General features: G+C 42.9%; 1 protein-coding gene across 2 annotated transcripts in view; it reads left to right on the forward strand.

The window, feature by feature from the left end:
• Positions 1–22884, forward strand: part of CNTN4 (contactin 4) — a 136155-nt gene that overhangs the window by 15562 nt on the left and 97709 nt on the right. Inside the window, exon 3 of one of the 2 annotated variants that reach the window (XM_009882853.1) lies at positions 7459–7554. In XM_009882853.1, coding sequence (XP_009881155.1) covers positions 7459–7554 — 96 coding nt within the window. Of the gene's footprint in view, positions 1–7440; positions 7555–22884 lie in introns of both variants that reach the window. The other variant, XM_009882852.1, reaches the window with a different exon arrangement.

Raw genomic sequence — 22884 nt, forward strand, 5'->3', positions numbered from 1 at the left:
TAAAATACAGCAGCATAAAAGCCACTAACATTGTTTTTTTTCTCTAAGCCTGAATATTAGTCATGTTTTCTTTTGGAAATTAAAATTCAGTGATGTATAAAGAAGTGATTGATGTGTGTATGTTTTTGTTAGAATATAGTAAAACGAGAAATAGTTTCATCTCAGTTAAGCAAGAATAGATAAAAATAGCATTGACACTGCTTTTCTAATCATTAGGAAAAAAATCATAAATGTAATGACAAAGGGTTCACTAATGGGGTATGAGTTTTTGACAATGTGCCATTCAAGGCAATGTGCAGCAGTGCTTCCTTCTACATGACATAGTCGCATAAATTGGCTTTCTAAAAGACGTGCAGACACCTGTCACCATCAATTTGAGTCATTTACTAATCATGTAATTTTCTATAATACTTTTGGTTTTGTTTAATAGTTCTAAAATAGCCCTCTTGCACAGAGAGTTCTCTCTTAATTTCAGAACCAGCATAATTACGGATTTTGGATTCTAAAAATATGCTACACATTGAAAAAAAAAAGATTACTTTTTTTTTAAAAAAGCAAACCATGGAAACCCTCCTCCAGCAAACAAAGAAAGGCAAAACAGAGCTTAGCGCTCATAAAAAATAGGGATCTCTCTGTCAAATCAGCAATGACCTGAGACTTGCAGGCTCCTGAGGGAGGGCGCCTTGTTTCGCTCTGCTTTCCAGGAGGTGCCGCCTTCAGCAGCTGAGTTATTTCCACGTTGCGGCCAATAACGGGAACCGAGTGGGCCTCGTGCAAGGGCTGTAACCGCTCCGCTTGGGCAGAGGGCTTAACAATAGAGCAGTCAGAGGAGCTGTGAATGAGAATAGATATAAATACAAAAAGCAGAGGTCAAATATTACTGTCCCCACCAGTGGAAACTTGTGGGAAAGTGAGCTGATCCGGTCTTGCTGGCTTGCTCGGACTTCAAAGTTATCTGTGAAATATTTCTTTTACAGAGCCAACTTTGGTTTCCAGGACTTAGCTAGTGGTCGCTTAGGAAAAGAATTACCAATTTTCATAAATAAAGTACAAATCCAAGTAGGTCCGAATAAAGGATAAAAGGCTACAGCTCTTTTGTTTTGTGTATGATTGAATCTTCTGTGCTATAAAGACTGATTTTGTACGTAAAATTTAGGGAAATTTTTCATTACTCTAGCCAAAGTTGGATAATTGTAACTGTGAAAAGCCATATGGTTTTGATTAAAATTTCCGTATGCCATTTACTGAGACAAACTACCCAGTCTTAAGGGGCTTTGGATTGTTCCAGGTTCTTTAAGCTTTTATTAAACCACATTTGAGGTGTCGGGAGGAGGTCATTCAGTGCAATACCCTACCCGTGCTGCATAGCTGATGGGATTGAGAGTGGCTGCTGGCACCTTCTGGGCTTCTGAGCATTTTCTGAGGAATAAGCGTCTTTATCAGACCGGCATTGCTTACCAATACTTGCGTAAGTTGTGTCACTAAACATTAAGGCAGAGTTTTAATGGAGGCTCTAGAAAAATCTAGTTAATGCAAGAAAAGACACTCAAGTTCATGTTATAGGGTGGGTGTTAGTGTGCACATGCTGATAGCGTATTGCACTCCAGTGTATTTCAGCACCAGATGTCAAGTTTTTGTGCAAATATTGGCTAATTAAGTCTCTTTTGAGACACGCAGTTTAAGTACTCATCCTTAGAGACAGGCAAACTTTGACTGAGAGAAGTGAAATGACTTTCCCAAAGTCGTGCAGTCTCTGGTACAGTGGTGTCAGGGGTACAAATCAATCTATTTTTCACAGGTTAAATACATACAGCTTTATACTCACACGGGTCTGTTAAGTCTGATTTAGAATTGATAACTGCGGAGATGATGAAGTTTAAATGGCATCCTCAATTGTTCATTACATAAGGTCAGAGGAACAGTGTTAATCGCGATAACCTGTCTGCATTCTTGTTACTCCTCCCTGTTATATTCTCCTCTTTGCACTGAGAATGTGCTAATCGCATCCTCATGTGATGCTTGACTTACTGGAGCTTATACAGTATTTTTCTATTTTCTATTGGTTGAATATTGTGTGCTCCCAATAAGTTTTGGCAGGACATTGACCTCCAGAATTGGAAAGCATTAATATTTTCTTCCTCAGTGGTTTCTCTTAATCAATGTTGACAATTGCTTTCTAAATAGAGAATGTCCAAGTTAAACAGGGCAAAAACTAATAAGCAAGCATATTCTTTTCCTAGCAGTCACGCACATATCTGATCTTGATTATTTGAAATAACACATTTAAAATAAAAGCCTGATCTGCGAGTTACTCATTGGTGCAAGTGACCCAGGATTTCTCATGCAGACATATGCTGCTTTGATTAGTTAGGGTAAGTTTACATCCTTCTTGCATCTGCTATGCTTTTTGATCCTATGAATAGAAACAGTATTTTTTCATGGTCATATACTGCCTGGTGCCCCAAATCCCTGAGCTGTTGAATAGATATACTTACAGCGAAAACGCGTGCGGAGATCCTGGCTCTGACAAGAAGCAGTTTGTATTGGTGTAAGCAGTCTTCAATTCTGGTCATGTCTTGCTTGTTTCGTGTATAAATATTTTTATTGAAATTAAAGCTCCTTTCTTTTTTGATCTATGCAATGATAGATCACTGCAATTGAAGCAATTCACTCCCTAAAAACTTTAATTAAGCCACAAAGATGCCTGCATGCTAAAACTTAATGAACTTACCACTTCCAGGCATCCTTTTGCTTCGTCTCATTCTGTCCCTTCTGTTTACCGGTGCTCATTGCATTATGGCTAACGTTTAACTGTAAACTCCTTAAATGACCAGGTCTTTTATTTCTAGTATATGGTATTTAGTACCCTGTGGGGTACTTAGTAGTTAATCATAATGTGATTATTTTCAGATTTCTTACATACTATGTTGCCAGGTCCCAGGAAGCAAACCTCTGGGACTCTCAGGTCTCTTAGAGGGCGTCGGGCCACCAGACTGTCACACTGGCTTCCAGACCTCCTCCTCCTTCCCGGTATTTCATGCATCCAAAGGCTAGAGGGGTGCAGTGCCCTGGAATGTGGCTTCCTCTTTATCACGGTCTGTATTTTCTGCCAGTTTTTCCCTAACTGAACCCGCCTGCTTAAGTGCGCTTAAAGCATAGTTAGTGTTTATACATATTCTGGAAAGGTGGTCTTGATCTCCAGGCATCAAGGATGCTGAACCCACTGCTCTCTGTTGTAGTTTATTCCAGCAGCTGATCATCATCACTCATAGTAAGTGTAATTTCTCATCGCCGTTTCCATGACTTCAGCTTCGTACCCCTGGGTTTTATTAACGTCCTCCACTGGGTTAACAAACACTTCAAGAGACGGCATTGTCTCCTCGTGACGGTGCTTCTACGTGTAAACCAGAAATGTCTCACTTCTGTTTGTGAAAGTAGTGACCTGTTCAAGGCTTTCACTGCCTCCCTCCCAAATCTGAAATTGTTTTCTTTTCTTTTAATCTACATCCTCAGCTGTTTTTCAAGAACTTGTGGGGTTTTTTGTTGGGCTGTTTGTGTTGGGGTTTTGTTGTGTTTTGTTGGTTTTGGTTTTGTTTTTTCAAAATACTGTGTTGGGAGTCAGTGATCTCATTGACAATGTACACAGGAGAAACGGCTGAACAGTAAAACGTGGAAAAATACAGCGAGAAGGAGTAGGAAACAAAAAGTAGGTAAAATATAGCACAGTGAGAAAAACATGCCTAGACACCAGTCCTGTAGCAGCACGGGTTGAACACGCCGTGTCGTGGGGGCATCTGTTGGGGCACAGTGGCAGGTCCAGTGGCTGGAGACCTGCAGACCTCAGATTTCCACCTCCTGCTGCTCAGGAGCAATTTCCAGTGGGAAAAGAGCTGGTATTGAGTGGAGGTATGATGGTCCTGCTTCAAACCTTCTTCCAAACAGTGAGTGTGCCAAGAAATAATTGAGCTTGCTGGCTTAATTAGTCTTCTGGCATTTTTGTGGGTTTGTTTTTTTTTATTGGCAAATAAGAACAAAAATCTTCGTATGTTAGGCAGGGTCTCTGGGCTTGGGGGCAAGGCAGAGTGGAGCTCAATGCTCTCGTCAGGGGAGATGCACACAGTTGAACCATTTATGCTGTAGTTCAGAGTCATTCTGAAGCTGTGAGGGTTATTTTTTTCTTCTTCTTTTGCTGTCCTATTGATTTTTAATGTCAAAAGTATAGATAATAATTTCTTGCCTACTCTCCGGGCAGGGGTAGAGAGGCACTAGGCAGCTGTGTTTCCCCCGGAGGAAGATAACAAACGTGGGGAAAGAAGTGTTAGAGTGCTATTTCTGCGATAAAGCTTCCTGCGGGGTGGTTTTCACCAAGTGTGGTTAACTTTTGTTTAGCAAGTGGTCTTACCTCCACGTGTGGGGAATTCAGCCGTACAAAATTTCAGTGCAATATTCTGCACCCATTTGAGCAAAAGTTTGTAGGAAAGGTTTTCGTCCACTTTGCACAGCGTGTGAAAGCAGAGGAGAACCTCCTGAATGCACGTCGCTAATCTGTGCGCTTTAGAACTGTTCAGCAACACTAATATTGTTCCTAATTTCTTGGGAAAAGTTGCAAGGTGATGTTTAAATGGAATTTCTTATTAATGAAATCTTCGTGAGATTATTGTTCATCCAAGTTACTATTTAGGTATTGCAAAAATAAATTTGAAGTGTGGATTTCAGAATGCATGAGCATAATCAGCCTAATCAGTTTGATGAGACATTAGCCTTTCTTATAATTACCTTAATCTTGTTAGTTTACTTGGAGCCAGATTTTAAGCACATGCATCAGGCTTTTCAGAATTGAAAGCTGACTTTCAAAGCTTGCTGGTTGGCGCAACGAGCAGTGGTGATGAATGCTCTGCTTTGTTTGCTGCCTCCAATTCATTTTGACCATTCTTTCATCATTTCCTAATTGTTCATCCAAGCAGAAACGTCTTTTCCAGGTAGCAGTCCTTTTCTCATCATAAATACATAGCGATCTGTTTTGTCAACGTATAGGGTTATTTCTTCCTTGCAAAAAAAAGTTAGAGGACTAGATTTGCATTTAAACTATTGAGTTGTGCGCTTTCCCTCCGTACCATCCTAATCAAGAGCTGCTGGGTCACCAAGCGGGTGCCTATTTCTTATGATTGCTAATGAAAGACCTTTCCCATTCCCTCGCTGGTGATTAACGAAGAATTCCTGGAGGACTGCGTAAGTACGCTTAAACACGCAGGCTCAGAGCTGATGCAGTGTTTCTTTCCTATGTTCCCAAGCAGACCTGGTTATGGTCTTTTTTAGGATTCAGGCCTGAAAAGTGAATTCCATATAATCTCTAAAACGCTTTGTGTGTGTGTGTGTGTGTGTGTGTGTGTGTATGCATATGGCATAATGTATTAGTTCTCTCAACGTGCAGGAAGATATAAAGAGCTAGAGATATGAAGACTCTTCTATCCATTATATATAATTTGAGACTCTTACAAATACTTCTGCATTTTTTTTTCTGCTGCATCTGTGTGTGTATGTGTGTATATAAAGCATCTGCTTTGGTGATTGGGACTTGGTTTGCTTTTACTTTACTTTTTGATTTCTTGGAAAATAATATTCATGTAAAAATGTTTCCTAATACCAGATTTATTTCTCCAGGCATCATTTTGGTTTTAGGCTATTATTCCTTATGCAACTGTCCTCTGTGAGGATGAGATCCAATCTTGTGCCAATCTGTGACTTATATGCAGTCAAAATATATTTAAATCTATGGGACTGGCAGGTGACCAGAGGCATGTAAGAGTGGTTCCTGAAAAGCGCCATTCCACCTTTTTCATAGAACATAGGGCAGAAATTTTATATCTCTCTGTTTTCATTGATAACGGATTTTCTTCTGTTTTCCTTCTGTCTTTTTTCCTAGGGCAAAAAAGACAGAAGGATAAAGAAAATTGCCCTGCTTAAAGTTACAGACTCAGACTACGACATGCACAGAGTCTGAACAAACAGCTCACCCTGGGAAACCTGCTGTTAAGTTGATACCTGCGTTAAATTTGGACTGGTTTTAAAGTCCGGTGTAGTTTTGAACCTCCTGTGTGAACCCGTTTTGCCCAAAGGGTGCGATAATGCAACAGCTGCAGCGCCTGATGCAGTCGCAGCACCGCCCGGGGTCGGTCGGCGTCGCTTCTGTCCGTGCGCTTCTTTTGGACCAGTTCTGTTTTCACAAATAATTCACTGCAATGCAGCAGGCTGTCAAGTCCCCACAATATTTATCCACTAAAATGCAAATGAAAAAGCCGTAATAATATAATCATAAGATCCCAGGAACAATGTCATGTACAGTGTAGGGGTACGGCAGAACTGTGCTGAACATCCCACAGTGATTACCCGCGCTGTAACAAATTATTACTCACTGCTTCCGCTGTAGTTCCCCTTTTTCCTGGATTTTGTCCTGAATTCAGCTTTAGAAGAATTCTGTGAAGAAGGTTTCTAAAATGAAGCAGTGACTTCTTCTGATTTGCTTTATTTATTTTTGTTTAAGTATGCATGCCAGCGCTTCCAGAAAACATTTTCAAGAGAGGATAAAAATCAAGGCTTAATTTTTCATCCTTGTAACCTTATAATGATGTTCCTACTAGTTCCTGCTCTTAAATATTTATCACCTGTGTGTTTTCTCTGGTTCCCAACTGCACTGACAACAGGTTTGTAATCACCAAGCCGCAGCTCAGCTACACTGAAAGCAAAGAAATGGAAATTGAAATACAGGGGACTGTTAAAGATAAAAGGCTTCCAAAGAGATTCAGCGAATTGGTGCTCCTGCGCCGCAGCCGGTGGCGCTGATTAATACCTGGAGTCACCTCGTCACTTCATAGAAAGTTTCTTGAATTCAGTGTGCAAGGAGAGAAGAGAGGGAGTTGCGTTTTTGCAGCGCATGGCCTCTGAAGGAGAGAGGTGGAAGGAGGAATTTAATTTAATTAAAGAACTGTGTGGCTAACGCACAGCTATTACAAGAGCCTTCCTTATGGGAAAGGAAGGGTTTTACACGTGGATTGCAAGGGCAACAGTAACAAGTCTCCTAAAGGGAAACAGAACTGGCTTATAACATAATTGAAAGTAGTGATTATTTAAGGTAGTGATTTTTCATAAATTCGTAAAATAAAACTAGCAGTGTTACATGTCACTGGAATTTTCTCTAGGCGTGTCTCCTGCCCTTGGGTAAACCAGGATCGTTCCCCCCTTACCAACCTCGTGCCCTGTGGAGGTGTTTTTGCTGCTTCTTATGGTTGGCAGCCACAGCAGCCTCACCGCGTTCCACCCAGCGCCCACCAACCCACCTTCCAAGCCGACCTTCACTTTGTTTCTCTGTCCCGCAGCAAAGTCCTAATGAACCTTCTGTCCTTCTCATGAGGAAAAAAACCCATTGTACTCCCTTTAATTGAGTTCTTTCTCTCTTGGCAGATCTTGAGAACTTCAAAACCAGAACAAGAAGCACGGTGTCTGTCCGCCAGGGCCAGGGCATGGTGCTGCTGTGTGGACCACCACCGCATTCTGGAGGTAAAGTGGTTTCCTTCTCTTACTCTCAGCACTCAGCAGCAATTTGTGAGGTTTTTGTTACCGGTGTGTGTTTCAGGAAGTTTAAATTGGCACGTCTTAAAGGAGAGGGCTGTGGTGGTGCCAGCCTGATTGAATGGGTCATGCTGGGTGGTCCTGTTGACCGGGAGATCTCCAGTTGGGTGCAGGTGCCAAGAAAGACCCTTATTTTACTATGCACTTAAGAGATGAACTGGTGCAAACTAAAGCAGTGTGTGCATATATAGAAGATGTGGCCAAGATCTTGTGCAACTTTTTGAAGCCTTTCTGTATGTGCCCTGAGTGTATCTTCTTGGGCTGGATGAGCCCCGAGTCCTTCACGCATTTGTGTCACGCTCTTCTGTATTCCCGGAGCGTTTTCCGTAGCCACATTTCTAACCTATGTTATCCTGAGGAGTGGAGAGTCAACGGCACAGCGCACCCACTCGGGGCAGGGGGGCTGGGAGGGATAGGTCGGCTCTTGTGGACGTGGAGAATATTTACAGATTTCTACTCTAGATTGTCTTAAGATATTGAGTACAGCAAAAGGATTGTATAAATATATTGAGAATCCGGAGAACACCAAACGCTCAGCTAGCTTCTGAATTGTAACACCAAAGTTTCTGGTGTTCTCCGGATTCTCAATATGTTTCTTTATGTTACAAAGTAGTTAATGAGGAGATGAAAGGAAAGACCACGCTAGCTGCTGCCTGGGTCTGCCCTGCAAGGGTCTCTTCTGGCAGCATGTGGTACCCGGCAAAGGCCTTTCCCTGAGCAGAGCCAGCATCATCAGCTCCAGTGTTCGTGCGAGGAGGGTTGTGAGCAATTTGTATTACTGGCACTAAGAAAGCCAGTGTTTTCTCAGTGGCAAAGGCAAAATTTGGTAGGAAAAAAATATAATAGATTCGAAGCAAAGTTTACAAATAGCCAATTATAATAAATAATGTAGCAAGTACTTTGGTGCAGTTTGCTTCAAAGAGGGTGCTATAAATGTTTAGAAAAGATAATTCTTTCAATTTAGCACAAATTTGTTTTAAATGTGTCAGTCCTATGTTTGTGGGCTGACTTCCTGAGCTGTGTTGCACTGTTACATTCATATAAAAAAAAGTTTTAGAAAGGGAGTCAGTGTCTCTTTGTGCCGGATGCCGTTCCAGGCATGGCCTGCGTGTGTCCGACAAGTGCCGTGTGTTGTGCCGCCAACCACCGCCATCAACAACCTGCTGTTGTGGCTGGCTCTTTCATCGGGGGGTCGTTTGGTACGTCACGAACAAGCGGTTATCTTTCATGGATCTGTGTCCCTTTTAAAGAAATTTGTGATCCTGATTTGAAATCTGTCTTCCCTCATCAGCGGGATGAAAATTGCCTGGCGAGCCGTTTGCCATGAGGCTGCTCTTATCGCTCAGATAGGAGGAGACAAGTGCTTACGGAGCTTCTTCCGCTTGGTCTGACCACCTGGAGGGCAGACCAACAGGAAAACTTGCCTTTACATACTGTGAGGAAGGAGCTATGTGGCAAATATACCCACCCACTTAATTTATTCAGCGAGGGCTTCTCTCTCCTTTTGACTTCCGATGCCATTTTTCCTTTTAGTTCAGAAATTATCATGAGAGTTTCAATATCTGAGATTTCTGATGTTCATGACTTGAAGGTAGTTCTTGCACCTGTGATATCAAGTCCACAAAATTACTCGTTATCACAGCATCTATCTTTCATGAGAGCGGCTCGTGTCTTGTTAACTTTACCTCAAAATACATGGCCTCTGGTCAGCAGGGATGGAGCTTGCCACCTTAGCCCCTTCAGGTGGGTCTCATTGCTGCCTCTGATGAAGGAGCTGCCAACGCTAGATCTTAAAACCCACCGAAGGCAGGTTGTGGATCAGCCACGAGCTCATTTGCACACTCAAGTGCTGTGGTTGAAGCATTGGTTTTAGCTGCATCTCCATAGCAAAAAAAAAAAAACAAACCACAACCAAATGAGGGGAGATCTGGGACGGAAATGCTTCGTGATCCTTAAAGCCCGTTCATCTGAGTGCCTTGAAGGAGGCTGAAGAGTGGTGCTCACCTTCATCCTATCCCAAATTAATTGGGATACAATGACTTCCTGACTACCATCTATGACCTGCTCTATTCCAGCTAGAAAATGATCTTAATTATAGCCAGATCCACAATTAATCCAAATTGATACTGTTGCAGTTTTGTAACTAAGCTGGGCTGGAGTTATGCCGGTTGTTATTTTCTGGTTTGCATGGAAGTTATTTAGTGAAAAGTCAAAATAGGTCCAGTTAATTCAGGCTGAAACCCTTTTTATGCAGGAATTAATCTTATCTGTGGCAATACTTTCTTTTTCTCTTCCTTCCTCCTAAGGTTAGAAAGAGGGATGAGTTTTAAAAGTCACAACTTGCAAAATTAATGCTTTTCAGTCGTGTGCGTCGCGTCTCCATTAGCCAACTGCGTGTCTCCCAGTGTAATTGAAGCTATTTGGTCTCTAGCAGTCACTGCGCAATTACCACAGCTATCTCCTGTTCCAGCTCTGGGCAGATGGAGGTTCATAAGAGAATATCAGATGTCACTGGGAAGTAGCTGCACGTCGGAAAACCACTGTGTTTCATGGGCAGCTTCCATCCCCAGGGTCCAAGGCAGTGTTTGCAAAGCAAAGCTGCAGAGATCAGTTCCTTCCAATGCCCCGATATCCCACCGCCCGGGTATAACATTGCAAGTATTTAACATTGTAGTGCAACAGTAAAAAACGTTCAGGTTAGCAGGGAAAAATAATGCATCTCATTGAAAGTGTGAGTGGCATTAAGATAAGAGAAAATGCAATTACTTATTTTGAAATTTGATTAGGATAGAAAACCTAACTTCATCATCCTTGCAAAAAGTGCCTGGGGACATTAATGACCAATGCTGAAGTGTAGGACTATCTGGGGGGAAAGTAATCTACTTTTTTTTCTTCTTGTTTTTTTTTTTTTATCTTTTACTTTAGTTTCTGTTCTCCATTGAAAAGGACACCTTAAAAAAATTTAGAAGCAAAATTACGCAATCTGAGAGTAGCTGTTGCTCTGCAGAGGTGAGGCATGAGTATTTATGCCCTTTTCCAGTTAGAAAAATAGTGAATTAGAGGGGAATCCTTTCCTATCCACTGGTTGTCTTGGTCTTAAAAATTGTGGATTTTACTACAGAAATGTCTGTCTGCATCCAGACCTTTATCCTTTCAACTGTAGTTCACTCTAATAATTTGCTACTTGGAAACATCCATATTTAAAGAGCTGGCAGCTAAAAGTGAAATGATGTTGGCTTGCATACATTAGTTGTTGAGGAGTTTTTTCTTCTTCTTAATGATGCCAAATAAAGAGCTTCCTACTGTTCAAATGTTGCAAGAAATTCATCCTGAAAACGAGTCCAAATGATTAACAAGGATTTTCAGCATCATAAAATAGGCTGCATACAGCTTGCACAGAACAAATTGGGCATCGCCATGTATTGCCCCAATTTTTAGTTTAATATGAGCTGGAGATTCAGCATACAAATCTGGGCTTCCCCCCACCCCAGTGCCCCAAGGTGAAAATGAAATGTGTGTTTCTTGCAGCATGGTTTCAGCAGGGAGTCGCTGTTTTGTCAGGTCAGTGCATCCTGGCGTTACATTTTGTTAAGCAGCATAATGATGTGATTGCCTCCTGTGATGAAGTGCGTGCTGAGTGCTGGAAATTTGGGAAATAAATGTTCGTCTGGAGCTCGGGAATTTGCTGGATTGAAAACCAGAATAAATGCAAATCAAACATTTGCTTCTGTCATATATTCTGCTCCTGGAGCAGTAGATGCCTGAGCCCCCCTGAAGCCAGTCCTGCCGTATTTATGGTGCCTTCTCCGTTACAAGTTTTCAGTTCTTTTCCTTTTGTTGTGTTTTTTTTTTTTTTCCTCACCTTCCCCATTTGTTCACTTACATGCCCTAAATCAGTGCAAGAACTAGTAGAAACCTAACTGGGTTGTTAGCATATTTCTGACATGATGACCCTGTGCGGGAAGGGGTTTCCCTCATTATTTCCACGGCTTTTGTAATCAAAAGCCTAACGATGGTTGTGTGTCAACCGTTCTACCTGCGAAGCTCTACAGAAAAAATAATGTAAGAGTAAACATTGCTATGGGAACATGGCATTCGGGGCCCATGTAACGACGTGATGAGTGGCTGTAGGTATTTAAGTGGACAAGAGAGAACAGTGCAAGGTCCCAAAAGTATGTTTGTAGCTAAAATTTGGCTTTGGTTTTGTTGCAACACATACACACGAGGCTCCCCATCACAGCCACTGGCTGCTACCCCAGCATTAACTGGGCAGTCCCCAGTAACTGAATCACAGTGACGGGTTTGGAAATGGGAGGAACATCAAAAAGGTTTCATGACTTTTTTGATGAAGCTAGTTAAGGTATCTCAGCATGTCTTAGGGTGAGCTCTGTAATTTGGATGCCATAAAACAATGCTATATTGCTTTACATTTTCAAAGCCCTGCTAGATCAATACCATCTGCCGGCGCTCAGCAGAAGAGCTGTAGGAGTAATCGATTGGGGGGGTTGCTAGCCAAAATGAAAAGAAAACAACAAACCAACCCTTGGTTTGTCCGAAGTGTTTCGTTCCATTGTATTTTTAAGCGTTTTTATTACATTCAGATGTATCTAGAAACCATGAAGCATTTCAAAACGTAAAATAATGTTCAATTGAAGATGTTGGTGGAAATGTTTTCCTTTTGAGAGGAGCTTTGCAGGGAGAAACGGGTTAGCTTTTCTTGTTTGCTTTTTTTCAGTATTGTTAATCAAATTTGAGAAGATACATTTCTTTGCTAAGATAAACTTAATTGAAACAAACAAACAAAAAGCCCCCAAAACCAAAGCAAACACTCGCTTGTGTTTCTCAGGCCTCTGGATATAAGTTCCATTCCATGGGCTATCAGTATGCCTGGGAAGTATTTGGAGGTCGCTGTCCTTTTAACTTTATCTCCCAATTTTAAGACCAAAATATTCCTTTGTGCCAAAGTTCTTTTCATTTAAGTTTGTGGGAACCGAGTCATTCAGCTGCCACTTTGACTAGATTTATTTGATAGTCAGGGCAGGGTTAGTTAATATTTTTAACAACTACACTTTTCAAATACCTTCTAACATCCCTGGCGTTTCAGTGTTAGTCTAGAGATTAAAAAAACACAATCCTAGAAAGGTATGCACGTTTCACTTGACGGGCTGCTGGCACACCCATAAACGTGCAGAAAAACGAGTCTGTAAGTCTTTCCCTGTCCCTTCTTTGGGAAGATAAATGACCTTGTCTTTTAGCATTTCCTTCTCCCCCCCCCCGGTTTTCTCTTGGTTCATCTTTAGAAAGATCTATAGACACGATGTTCTCATGACATTTGCCTTCCTGCCCTTGTGGGAAAACCCTATACAGTTAGAGACCGAGATTTCCAAGTGCTGTGAGAAATGGTGAATGTACACAGAGAACTGGTAAAAAGGATCTCTCAGTTACTTGTTTATTTAAATTTCATGTACCCTTTGCGTTCCCTAGAGGTATGGCTTATTCCGAGTTCCCTGTCAGTAGCCCGTACCGCCATTCATCACATCTACAGCATATTTATCCTCACTCCTCCTAATTCCTCTCAGTAATCTGGGGAAGCAGTACGTCAGCTGATAGCTCTTTTAGATAGCAAAGTGCTTAGATAAGCAGATGGAAACCCGCTGATGTTTCTACGGAACATGTCTCCTGCCCACTTGCTTAGCGCCACTAACGACGTTCCTGGTGACCCAGGACCTGAACCTTCCCAGCATGATTTCTGGTCCTCAGTTCCCCGGACACCTTGTCCCTCCGCTCCTTGCTGTGGAGGCAGGTCACCTTCCTGAGCATCAGGGAACCACGTCTCTCGGGCTGAACGAAGGCAAGAGTTAAAGGAAAATAAGTTTTCTGTCTGTCTGCAGTTGCCCATGTTCTCAATGCGCTCGTAAAATTCCATCTTCCTGAAGAAGAGGAGATTCATTAAAGCTCAGTTGTTCAAATAACTCTTTCCCATCTGATGCCATTACTCCTGTTGGAAACACAGCCGTGGAGTCTGTGTCTGTGAGCTGAAATGTTGACAGAGAATTATTCTCACATCTTTTCACGTAATGGATGTGTTCAGGTTTTCTCGTTCTCTCCTGCCTTTTTTTTTCCCTCCGTAGCTAGGAGAACGTTTAGTTCTGTTGCACAGCTTAATCAAGTAGAACTAACTAAATTTTAGCAATGGACAGAAGAGATGGCAATTCTGATTTCATCTCAATCTCAGCCTTTCATGCTGTACGGTAGGTAGTGAAGTGTAGACACCAGACATGTTTTCAGAAAGCACTTTACTGATTATAGTGGTGCTAAGACCACTTCTGTGCTCTGCAGAAAAATGATTAGTGCGTGCCTACTCGTCTGGGCAGTTTTTTCTCTCTTTTCATTTTTTTTTTTTTTTTTAAAGTGGTGATGGGCACTTCATGGGCTGGAAACAGTGAAAATGTTTTGGCTGTAAGTATGGCTGATGGCCTCTATTATGTGATGAATGGTTTGAGGGGTTTGTCTCGTAAAATAATCTGTCACGCAAATCACAGCTCGTGTTCTCTCCTGCTTGTGCAGCCCCCGCTGCATCGTACGAGGAGGAAGGGGAGAAAAATTAGGAAAACTAATCAGACCAGTGCAGAATGGAAAAGGCAATTATCAGGCATTTTCATACCATCAGAGGATCAGCGTGTGGGGCTTTCATCCCCCAGGCAGCACTGCTCAGCAGGGAGTGCTTTGGAACAGAGTTTTCTTCAGTTGCGCTCGAGTGTTTGTGCCCTTTTACTCCCCGTCCTATAGTGCCACCTTACAGTTGGTTCTTGCTCTTCTTTGAAAGCTGGCACGCTGCCTTTTCATTTGTAACTCATGAAGAATTAATACATTATTTATAAATGTTTAGAGATGTTTTTGTAACAATGGGAACAAACATTTTCCATATTCTCCGTTGGTGTCCTTACAGTCAACATTAAGCAAAATGTATGTTAAAACTTTGGAAAACAGTCAACCTTGAAAGAGGTAATGGAAAGGGAAGAAATTACTCTAGAAATAGCACGTAGCCATAGAGGCCATTTCCACCTAACGTCTACCTAAAAGCAGGGGGTTATTTAATTCTGTCCAGGCAGAGTGTGCCTGTTCTGCCTACTTGGAAAGGTTTGTGCTGCTGCAGGAATACATCTCGCATTCCACTGGATCACCGCTTCAGAATGGCTTTGGGCAAGAGCCTCCAAGCACATGTTCCCCTAAGTGTTAAATCGGCTTCTCAGGACCAGATCTTTTTCTTGTGGCGCATTCCCATTAATATGAGATCTTTAGAGGAATGGCGAGTTGAATCCTACAAGGTCTATTACTTTTCTGTATTTGTTAGGATGACAATGCTTCTCCTGCCATATTTCTTACATAGCAAGTGACCTGGAACGTTTTATGTCCCCACTCCTCTTCACTACAGTAACCTTAATATTCAGCCTTTATTTTCCTGCAGTTTCTTTCAGTATGGTATATCCAGAGCTTTTTAAAAACATGCTTCTTGCACAACCCATATGCCCAGGACTGGGCAGTTGCCTCTTGCCAAGCAGATTGGTGAAGGGCTGAACTACCCCTTCCTTCTCCTTTTTGAAGCATTAATAGTTTCTCCTCTTTCTCTCCTGTCTTAATGTCTTCGTAAGCCTTTGCTGCTTGGTCAGATTCGGTTCCAATTAGTGCGAAGCTAATTTAAAGAGGAGTATCTCACAGATGGGTGGGCAACGTGGTTGTAAAAGTTCCATTTCTCTAGGAAACCAAGCAAAAAATCTGCTAAGCTGGTCGTGAGTTGGTTCAACTATTTGTCAAAATGCTGCAAGGTCATTGAGCAGCCTTTGCTGGATCACTCCAAAGGTTGGAGGGAAAATATGAGCAAGTAAGCTGTCCTGTGAGGCTGGGAAAGAAAAAGAAGAAAGAGTCGGAGAAGTATTTTCCATTAGCAGTAGTCAGTGATGCCTTTTACATGTTTGAATGTGGCAGCAGCAGTGGGGTCGGTGTTGGCAAACGTGGTACGTGCAGCACCAGGAGGTGTTGCAGACCTCTCTGGGTCACGTGGCAGGAGTGAAACCGCAGTGTGCACGGACGGTTCTGCTTGCGGGATGCGGGGAGTGGCGGAGGGAAGGCTCGGTTTCTGAGCAAACAGGAGAATGCCGCAGTAGGGTGGTGTTTCCCCACGAGCTGGGGCTCAGCAGCTCATGGGTGTCTTTCCTGGAGTAGGAAAAAATGAAATTCAAACAGGATTTGTCCAGGTATTGCTCATTGGAGGAGGATGCAGCATGCGTATTGGAGATGTGTGGGAGATGGAAAAGACCGCAAGGAGAGCAAACAATGCGGCATCAAAAATATCTGAATCTATTATCAGCTTCTCCTCTTACTAGTGACTGCCACTCGCACATCCCTATACAGTAGTCAAATTCCCATGACCAAAGAAGTGTCAACGTTTTAAAAGTGGTTTCCAAAGCATAAGCTGTTGAGCTCGAAAAGCCTCCAAGTGACTTATCTCAGGCCAAGAACCAGAAAATAACTTCCCCAAACCTGCCAATTCCTAGCGCCTTGCAGCGGAACTGCGAGGCGAAGTCCCTGCGCAGGAGAAGTGGAGTGATGCTCCCGAAAGCTGCGGCCGGATCTAAGCAGCCTGGCAGCGTTTCTTCTTGACAGCCCAAAATTCGCTTGAGGTATCTCTTTCCATAGCAGCATTACAGAGAGCGGGTGAGTCAGACATGAGGCTCCCTCGCCAGCTCTGGGAGCTGCAGGACAGCGGAATTCTTCTGCATCTGGTTCCACATGTTGAAGATTATTACAGTTCAGCAAAAATGGGTTTCATTAAACTTAAAATCAGGCATATGAAACTCTCATTTAAATAAGAAGTGATTGAGAGTTGTAACTTCTACTTAAAGTGCATCTCCCATCATTTATTTTTTATACTATGCCACAGTCACTGTTTAAATTATTAAAAGCAATAAGGAAAAAGCTTCTCAGGAGATAGAAATGGATTAGATTAAAATTAATCTGACATAATCCTTTCTCTAAAACTGCTGATTCAGTTTGTGCACAAATTTATCAACATATTTGAGGATAAGGGATAAGGATAAATTCTTCCCTAATTTGGGAATGTTTTGGCTCGGTATTTCTGACAGCACAGAGAAACTGCAGTCCTGTTTTAATTGAGAAGTTTATGAATTTACAAATATTTCCAGTAACATAAACGCCAAGCTCATTTTAGATTATGAGCAAGAGTTGCAAAAGAGGGTCACAGTCAACAACAGACTTTAGCACAGGCATTCAGACCCAAATTTTCAACTGGCATGTGTCATTTATCACCTTCAGTGATGGCACTGCTGCAACCTTCAATACCAGCCACCTACCATTATACATTCATGGCCCAACTGGGCTGTCGGGGACAGGCAGCGAGGTAGGACGTCTGGGCTTTGTAACACATCTCCCGGAGAAGCAGAAGGCAAGAGGCTCAACTGTCCAGTAACAACCTTGGAAATACCGAAATAATAAGAAACATGACATTAATGGATTTTTTATTTATCAGTGACAGCTCGTGACATCTTTAAGAAGAAATCATCTGCGAGCTAGTCATGTGATTTATTCCCCTGTTCTGTTGCAGTCGCCACTAAATGAAGATTGAAATGGTATTGAAAGGGGGTAGAGCTGGCAGGGGCTGGCTAAAGATGAGTGAAACATGTCGTCTGGCGGAATTCAGTCCATAGGCATTTCTTGAGAGGTGTAACATCCTCTGGTCTCTTTATAAAACAAATCAGAGATCTGGGTCTGGCTCCCAGGCTCTGCTAACCCCCTCGCAGCCACCCTTGCCCCCCAAACCCAGCCTTAGCCGGCCCCTTCAGCCCAAGCCCTGGGGAGCGGCCAGGGACGCTGCTCGACTTCAGCCCCCTTGAGACAGTCACAGCAGAAAGTGTGGTGTTGACACAAATACAGCATTGGTGTACCTCCACTTTCGCAATGAAATTTGGGGTTCCAGATCCCCAAATGCATATGCTGCTGTCTGTAAGTCAATAGTCCTGGTTGCGTGAGCACTCCTTCCTACAGGGGTGATATTTTGTTGTTGGACAATAAATAGGGGTATTGGTTTTGGCATTTTCTGTTCCCTGATACATATAGAATGTCTAAATGTGCAACCATGGTGTTTTTTAAATGATATATCTAAACGTGCAACCATGAAGTTGTTTAAATGATATATCTAAATGTGCAACCATGATGTTGTTTTCAGCTGGTAGATATCAAACCACTGTTTATCTGTCAAATATGTGAAGAAAATGTATTTTTCCTGTGTACTACAGGCAAGTGCCACAGCATCACGTAGCAGTGCCTGTCCGTGCAGAGATCTCCCTTAAAGGACATACCACCTGCACTGCTTGGCCAGATATTTCAACCTTGGAGTTGATCGTCATATTAATTCACTGCAGGAAGAAAATTCTCCGCAACCAACTTTCTTTTTTTAAAGGTTTGATCTAATCTCTTACAGCTACAGTAAGAGGCTGATCAAAGGTAGCGAAAGCTGGTATTAAAGGATTAGCTAGGTCACATTGAAATATGTTTTAAAACAAGCCCAGGGACCTTTAGCTTTACTGAAGCAAGTGCACAAGAAAAAGATTTGTAGGCTAACTCTCTCTGACTTTAAACAGAAAACAAACTGACGGATTAAATCTGTGAGTCATTCCTTAAGGTGATATATGTAGTACTTTATGTAGAACAAGCCTGGAAAATACAAGCAACGATTGAATCACGCGCAGCAAAACTGCAGCGCAGAACTAGAAATCAGTGTAAGCATCGTTCATGCACGTGCTCAGCTTACAGTGTATTTGTTCTCATTTGATGTTTGCCCATAAGTAATTACCAGCTCCGGTCCAGCCAGCTTTGTCTTTTTTTTTCTGGCTGACCTCTTCTCTCTCTCCTTTCCATTTGCTGCTGACAGTATCTGCCACGGAGGTACTTTATCTCTGGCTGTCAGGTGAAGATGAGTGTTTCTTTGGAAGGATGTTGATGCCACTCTGTGGACCATATCAAGCTATCACTCTTTCTTTACCGGAATTTCCTCATTGAAATCAAGTTACAGAGAGAGCATCATACAGATCTATACATTGCTCAGTGCGAAAAGCTGTGAAATCATCTAGGCTTGAGTCGGCGTCACTGAAGACCAAGCGTGTGTCTCTTGGCTTCCAAAAGTACAGCGTTGGGTGATTAGTAGGGGTAACGGTTGTAGCAAACATTTAGCTATTTACCCACGTGTGAGTGCTTTCTGCATTGTTGCTCTTTTTTAAGGTTGGCTTGAGGTAGTTAAATGGCTGTAGTAAAATTGACGTAAACTAGGAAAATAAAATGTAAAATGTAATTGAAGCAACCAAGGAAACCTGCTGCTGCTCAAGTCCTCTCTACTGCCCCAACGCTATTTAATTTTTTACCTAATATTAAAATAGAGAAATAGTAACTAGACATGATTTATCCATGATTCAATGAAGGAACTAACCACCAGACAATGTTGCATTGTTGATAAGCAGGGAATTCCTGTCAAGAGAGTGAGGAACTGTGGGCTTGGTCAGCAAACCAAGAAAACCACTTGGAACTGCCAAGATCAGAGTAGAAGTTGGTAAAAAGTAATTCTGTGCGGGGGGAGATCATGACCACCAACTCAGTGACCACCTCCCCAAATGATACCACTTACTCAAAAGAGAACAGTGGAAGAAGAAGAGAATCTATGCACTAATTTACATAGGAAGCGAAGACATCTTGACCAATTATTAAAGAGAGTAACAATGAATATTTATTAATTGTTTGAATATGTAATAGTAAATGTATAAAAGTGGAGATTTTTGGAACTAAGGTGTGCTCCCATTTTGGGATGAGCACCCCATTTCTGCACATTAATGGAGTAAACATGGAAATACCTCTGCTCTGTGTGTTATTGGCTTGCACACCGGGGAAAGAACCCAGATTTGGGACAACAACATGGCACGTTACATTGCGTACTCGGTAAGATTTTCCTGAAATCTTTATTTCACCATAAACCTGCTGTCAGGACTACCCATGGATACTCCTTTATGCCGGGGGTGGTGGTGTTTCATTCCAGGAATGCTTCCGTTCTTCAGTGGATCAGTATCTTGGTGGGCCCAACATCCCAACTTTTCAAGTGTCCACAGCATCATTGGTGGCTGGTGCAGTTCAAGGTTGCATCTCTGTTGGGAAGGGGCATGGCCGGAGGGACAGGCCCTTGTCCAAGAGCAGCTGGGTCACTGCTGGCGTTGAGCCTGACTCCAGAAATTTAAATTTAAACCAGAGGTGCATAAAACTGAGTGGTATCAAATCTGATCCTGGGCAAGGTTCACCAGTTTCAGTAAACACTGAACCTGGTTCCCCAAAGGTAGCATAAGCCCTTCTGACAAATACAGGTTGGGTTGGTTTGGGTTGGGTTGGGTTCTGGGTTTTCTTTTCAGGCAAGTCCAGGCTGAGCTGTAAATTTGTGTAAGACAGTTTATGAAGTTTGTCAGACAGAAAAAAACCCTTACTGTTTCTTCCAAAACGTGCCAGTCTGCGTGCTAGATCACTGGGGGTGTGAGAGGGTGTCTGCTGCCCATCAGATGTTTTTGAAACAGGTTTGTGTATTTAACTGTAGTAAATACAACAGCATGGGACTCCATCTCATAACATTTTCCATTCGGTCATAGATAAAGGCTGCTCTTGATTTTTCTCCCTGAGGGAACTTCAAGTTAAAATTTTGTCAGAATCCCCGACGGCACAGTGCAGTCGTCATTAATGCGCCCGGTACCACAGCAGCCAGCGTAGCCAGCCATCGACTGGGGCTGGAGGCTGTTTGCGAGAGATAAGCCAGGTCAATTGTGTGCAGCCATCAACTATTTAACTATTTTAGAGATACAGAAAAATGGAGATGCAGCAGATACAGGTGATTATTGATTAGGCTTCAGGTAATGAAGACCTCTCACCTTTTTAATTAGCCATACGTGAAGCTGTACATACTGGGCGAGCGTGGAGTCGAGGGGCTGGGAAGCAACCACAGCCCTACACGCGCTGCAAATTGCTGTGAGGATGAGTCTGACACAGAACTTGGGCTGATTTGCACATTTTCCTCATTCTTATACACTTCTGACTCATTAGTGTACATGCCATGTACGTGTGTATCCGGCTTTTCTGTTACCATAAAGCAGCACTGACAAACACGTGGGCACCATTATGTTTACAAGAATAATTTGCCCCCCCCCAAGTAGAAAGGGGCCACTTGCTGTGCCCATTAGTGCATGGTCAGGAGGTGCCAGCAGCGCAGCCTGCCGTACAGTCCCGCTTTCCCGCTGGTGTGTGTTGCGCCCTGTTAGTCCGTTTCAGAAATTGTACGCTGTCGTCATTTTAGGTTTGTCAGAAAAAGGTTGAAAAACCTGGGAGATAACATAGTTCTCGTGCCTCGGCTTGGAGAGATGGCCTCTCAAAGTCTGTTCAGTGCCTTCCATGATTTCGTGTCTTTATGATCATTCTGATCATCACCATATCGCCACTGAGAACTGTGACTTGTGGCTCTTCCACACTGTTCCAACTCAAATTCTGCACACCGATTCACACATATTAGGAAAGATGAAGGGCACGTGCTTTTTCCCTGTCCCATCTGGCAAGGACAGCACATTGTGGAGACCAGTTATGAGTGGTGTTCCTCAGGGGTTGATACTGGGATCGGTGCTGTTCAACATCTTTGTTGGTGACATGGACAGTGGGATTGAGTGCACGCTCAGCAAGTTTGCCGATGATACCAAGCTATGTGGCGAGGTAGACACGCTGGAGCGGAGGGATGCCATCCAGAGGGACCTGGACGGGCTGGAGAGGCTGGCTTGTGCCAACCTCATGAAGTTCAACAAGGCCAAGTGCAGGGTCCTGCATCTGGGTCAGGGCAATCCCGAGCACAACTGAGCAACCTGGGCTGGTGGGAGGTGTCCCTGCACACAGAACTCGATGATCTTCAAGGTCCCTTCCAACCTAAACTATTCTATGATTCTGTGATTTCTTTGTGTGCAGACGGTTGACTGGCTGGCTGCTGAGTACCTGCATTGTCACGTTTAGCACCAATGAGGGTTCATCCAAAAATGTATTATTAACCTTAGATTAATCTTGTTCATTATTCTTTTTATTAAAGCCTGCATTCAAGGAATGGAAGCTATGGTGGCACGTAGCTGGTTGGCCCTGTGTGTTGGAGAGGGCAGTGCACGGAGTCAGGAGGAGAATGACCGAGTAATGTGTGCTTCCAGGTTGAGTCCTTTAAGTCATTCGGCAATTATTTAAGAAGGGAAGATAAAAAATTGATCCAAAATGCTAGCAGGGCAATGAAATGGTCTGTAGGCCCATAGAAAATATGTGTACGGTGCATAATTCACATAGCTTTACTATTAAAATAAAACTGTGAAAGAGAAAAATGATCAAAACCTCCAGAAACTGCAGTGCAGTTCCCAGCAGATGATTGGTATGGGTGGAGAGGAGTCCTGGGGGTTTGGGCAGGGCCACGTACATGGTACGTTGTGCCAGGGATTTGTGTTTCCCTGATCGTCTTTACTTTTTTCCAGTGCGCTCTCAGCGTGTTGTGGTGCATCAAATCTCCGTTTCAGCTTGTGTGATGTTATTCATGGGGCTACGGATGTTGATTGCTTAATCAAATTGCAGTGAAATTTGAGATTATGAGTGTCCCCTACAAGCAGTCAGCAAAATTTAGTAAGCAAGATGAGAATACAGAATGAATTCACAGGACACTCATCAGATAATCAGTTATGCCTTATCATTGCCCAAATGTACCGTAACCATCAAAACACCCTGTTAGTACCACTTAAGAGAAATTTGAACACCAAGGAATGCAAGCAATCAGAGCAGAAAAAGAAAAGTCTACAAATTATTCACCAAAAATGGGTCTTTTATGAAGTTTATACAACATTGCTATTGAAAGAGGCATTACCCACTTGAGCCCATCGCAGGGGGCACTCGCAGAGGTGTACGAAGGTGGCGTTAACGGGGCGTTGGCTGCGTGTGCCGGGGTTTGTGCCACAGCCGTGTTGTGCCGGGGTGAGGTCTTGCACCAGGCTTCATCGCAGGCGAATGAAGCTAGAGATGGCCAGGTCCTTCCCTTGCTCCCTTCAGGGCAACGTTATCCTATTTCTCTATAAGTGAAAATTATGTCTTGGCCGGACTTGGATATGGCTTTGTGATGTGAATGGATTTTATGAACTTGATGGGGGAGAAATG

Source organism: Charadrius vociferus, unplaced genomic scaffold (assembly GCF_000708025.1).
Source record: "Charadrius vociferus isolate BGI_N301 unplaced genomic scaffold, ASM70802v2 scaffold433, whole genome shotgun sequence".
Taxonomy (NCBI): Eukaryota; Metazoa; Chordata; class Aves; order Charadriiformes; family Charadriidae; genus Charadrius; species Charadrius vociferus.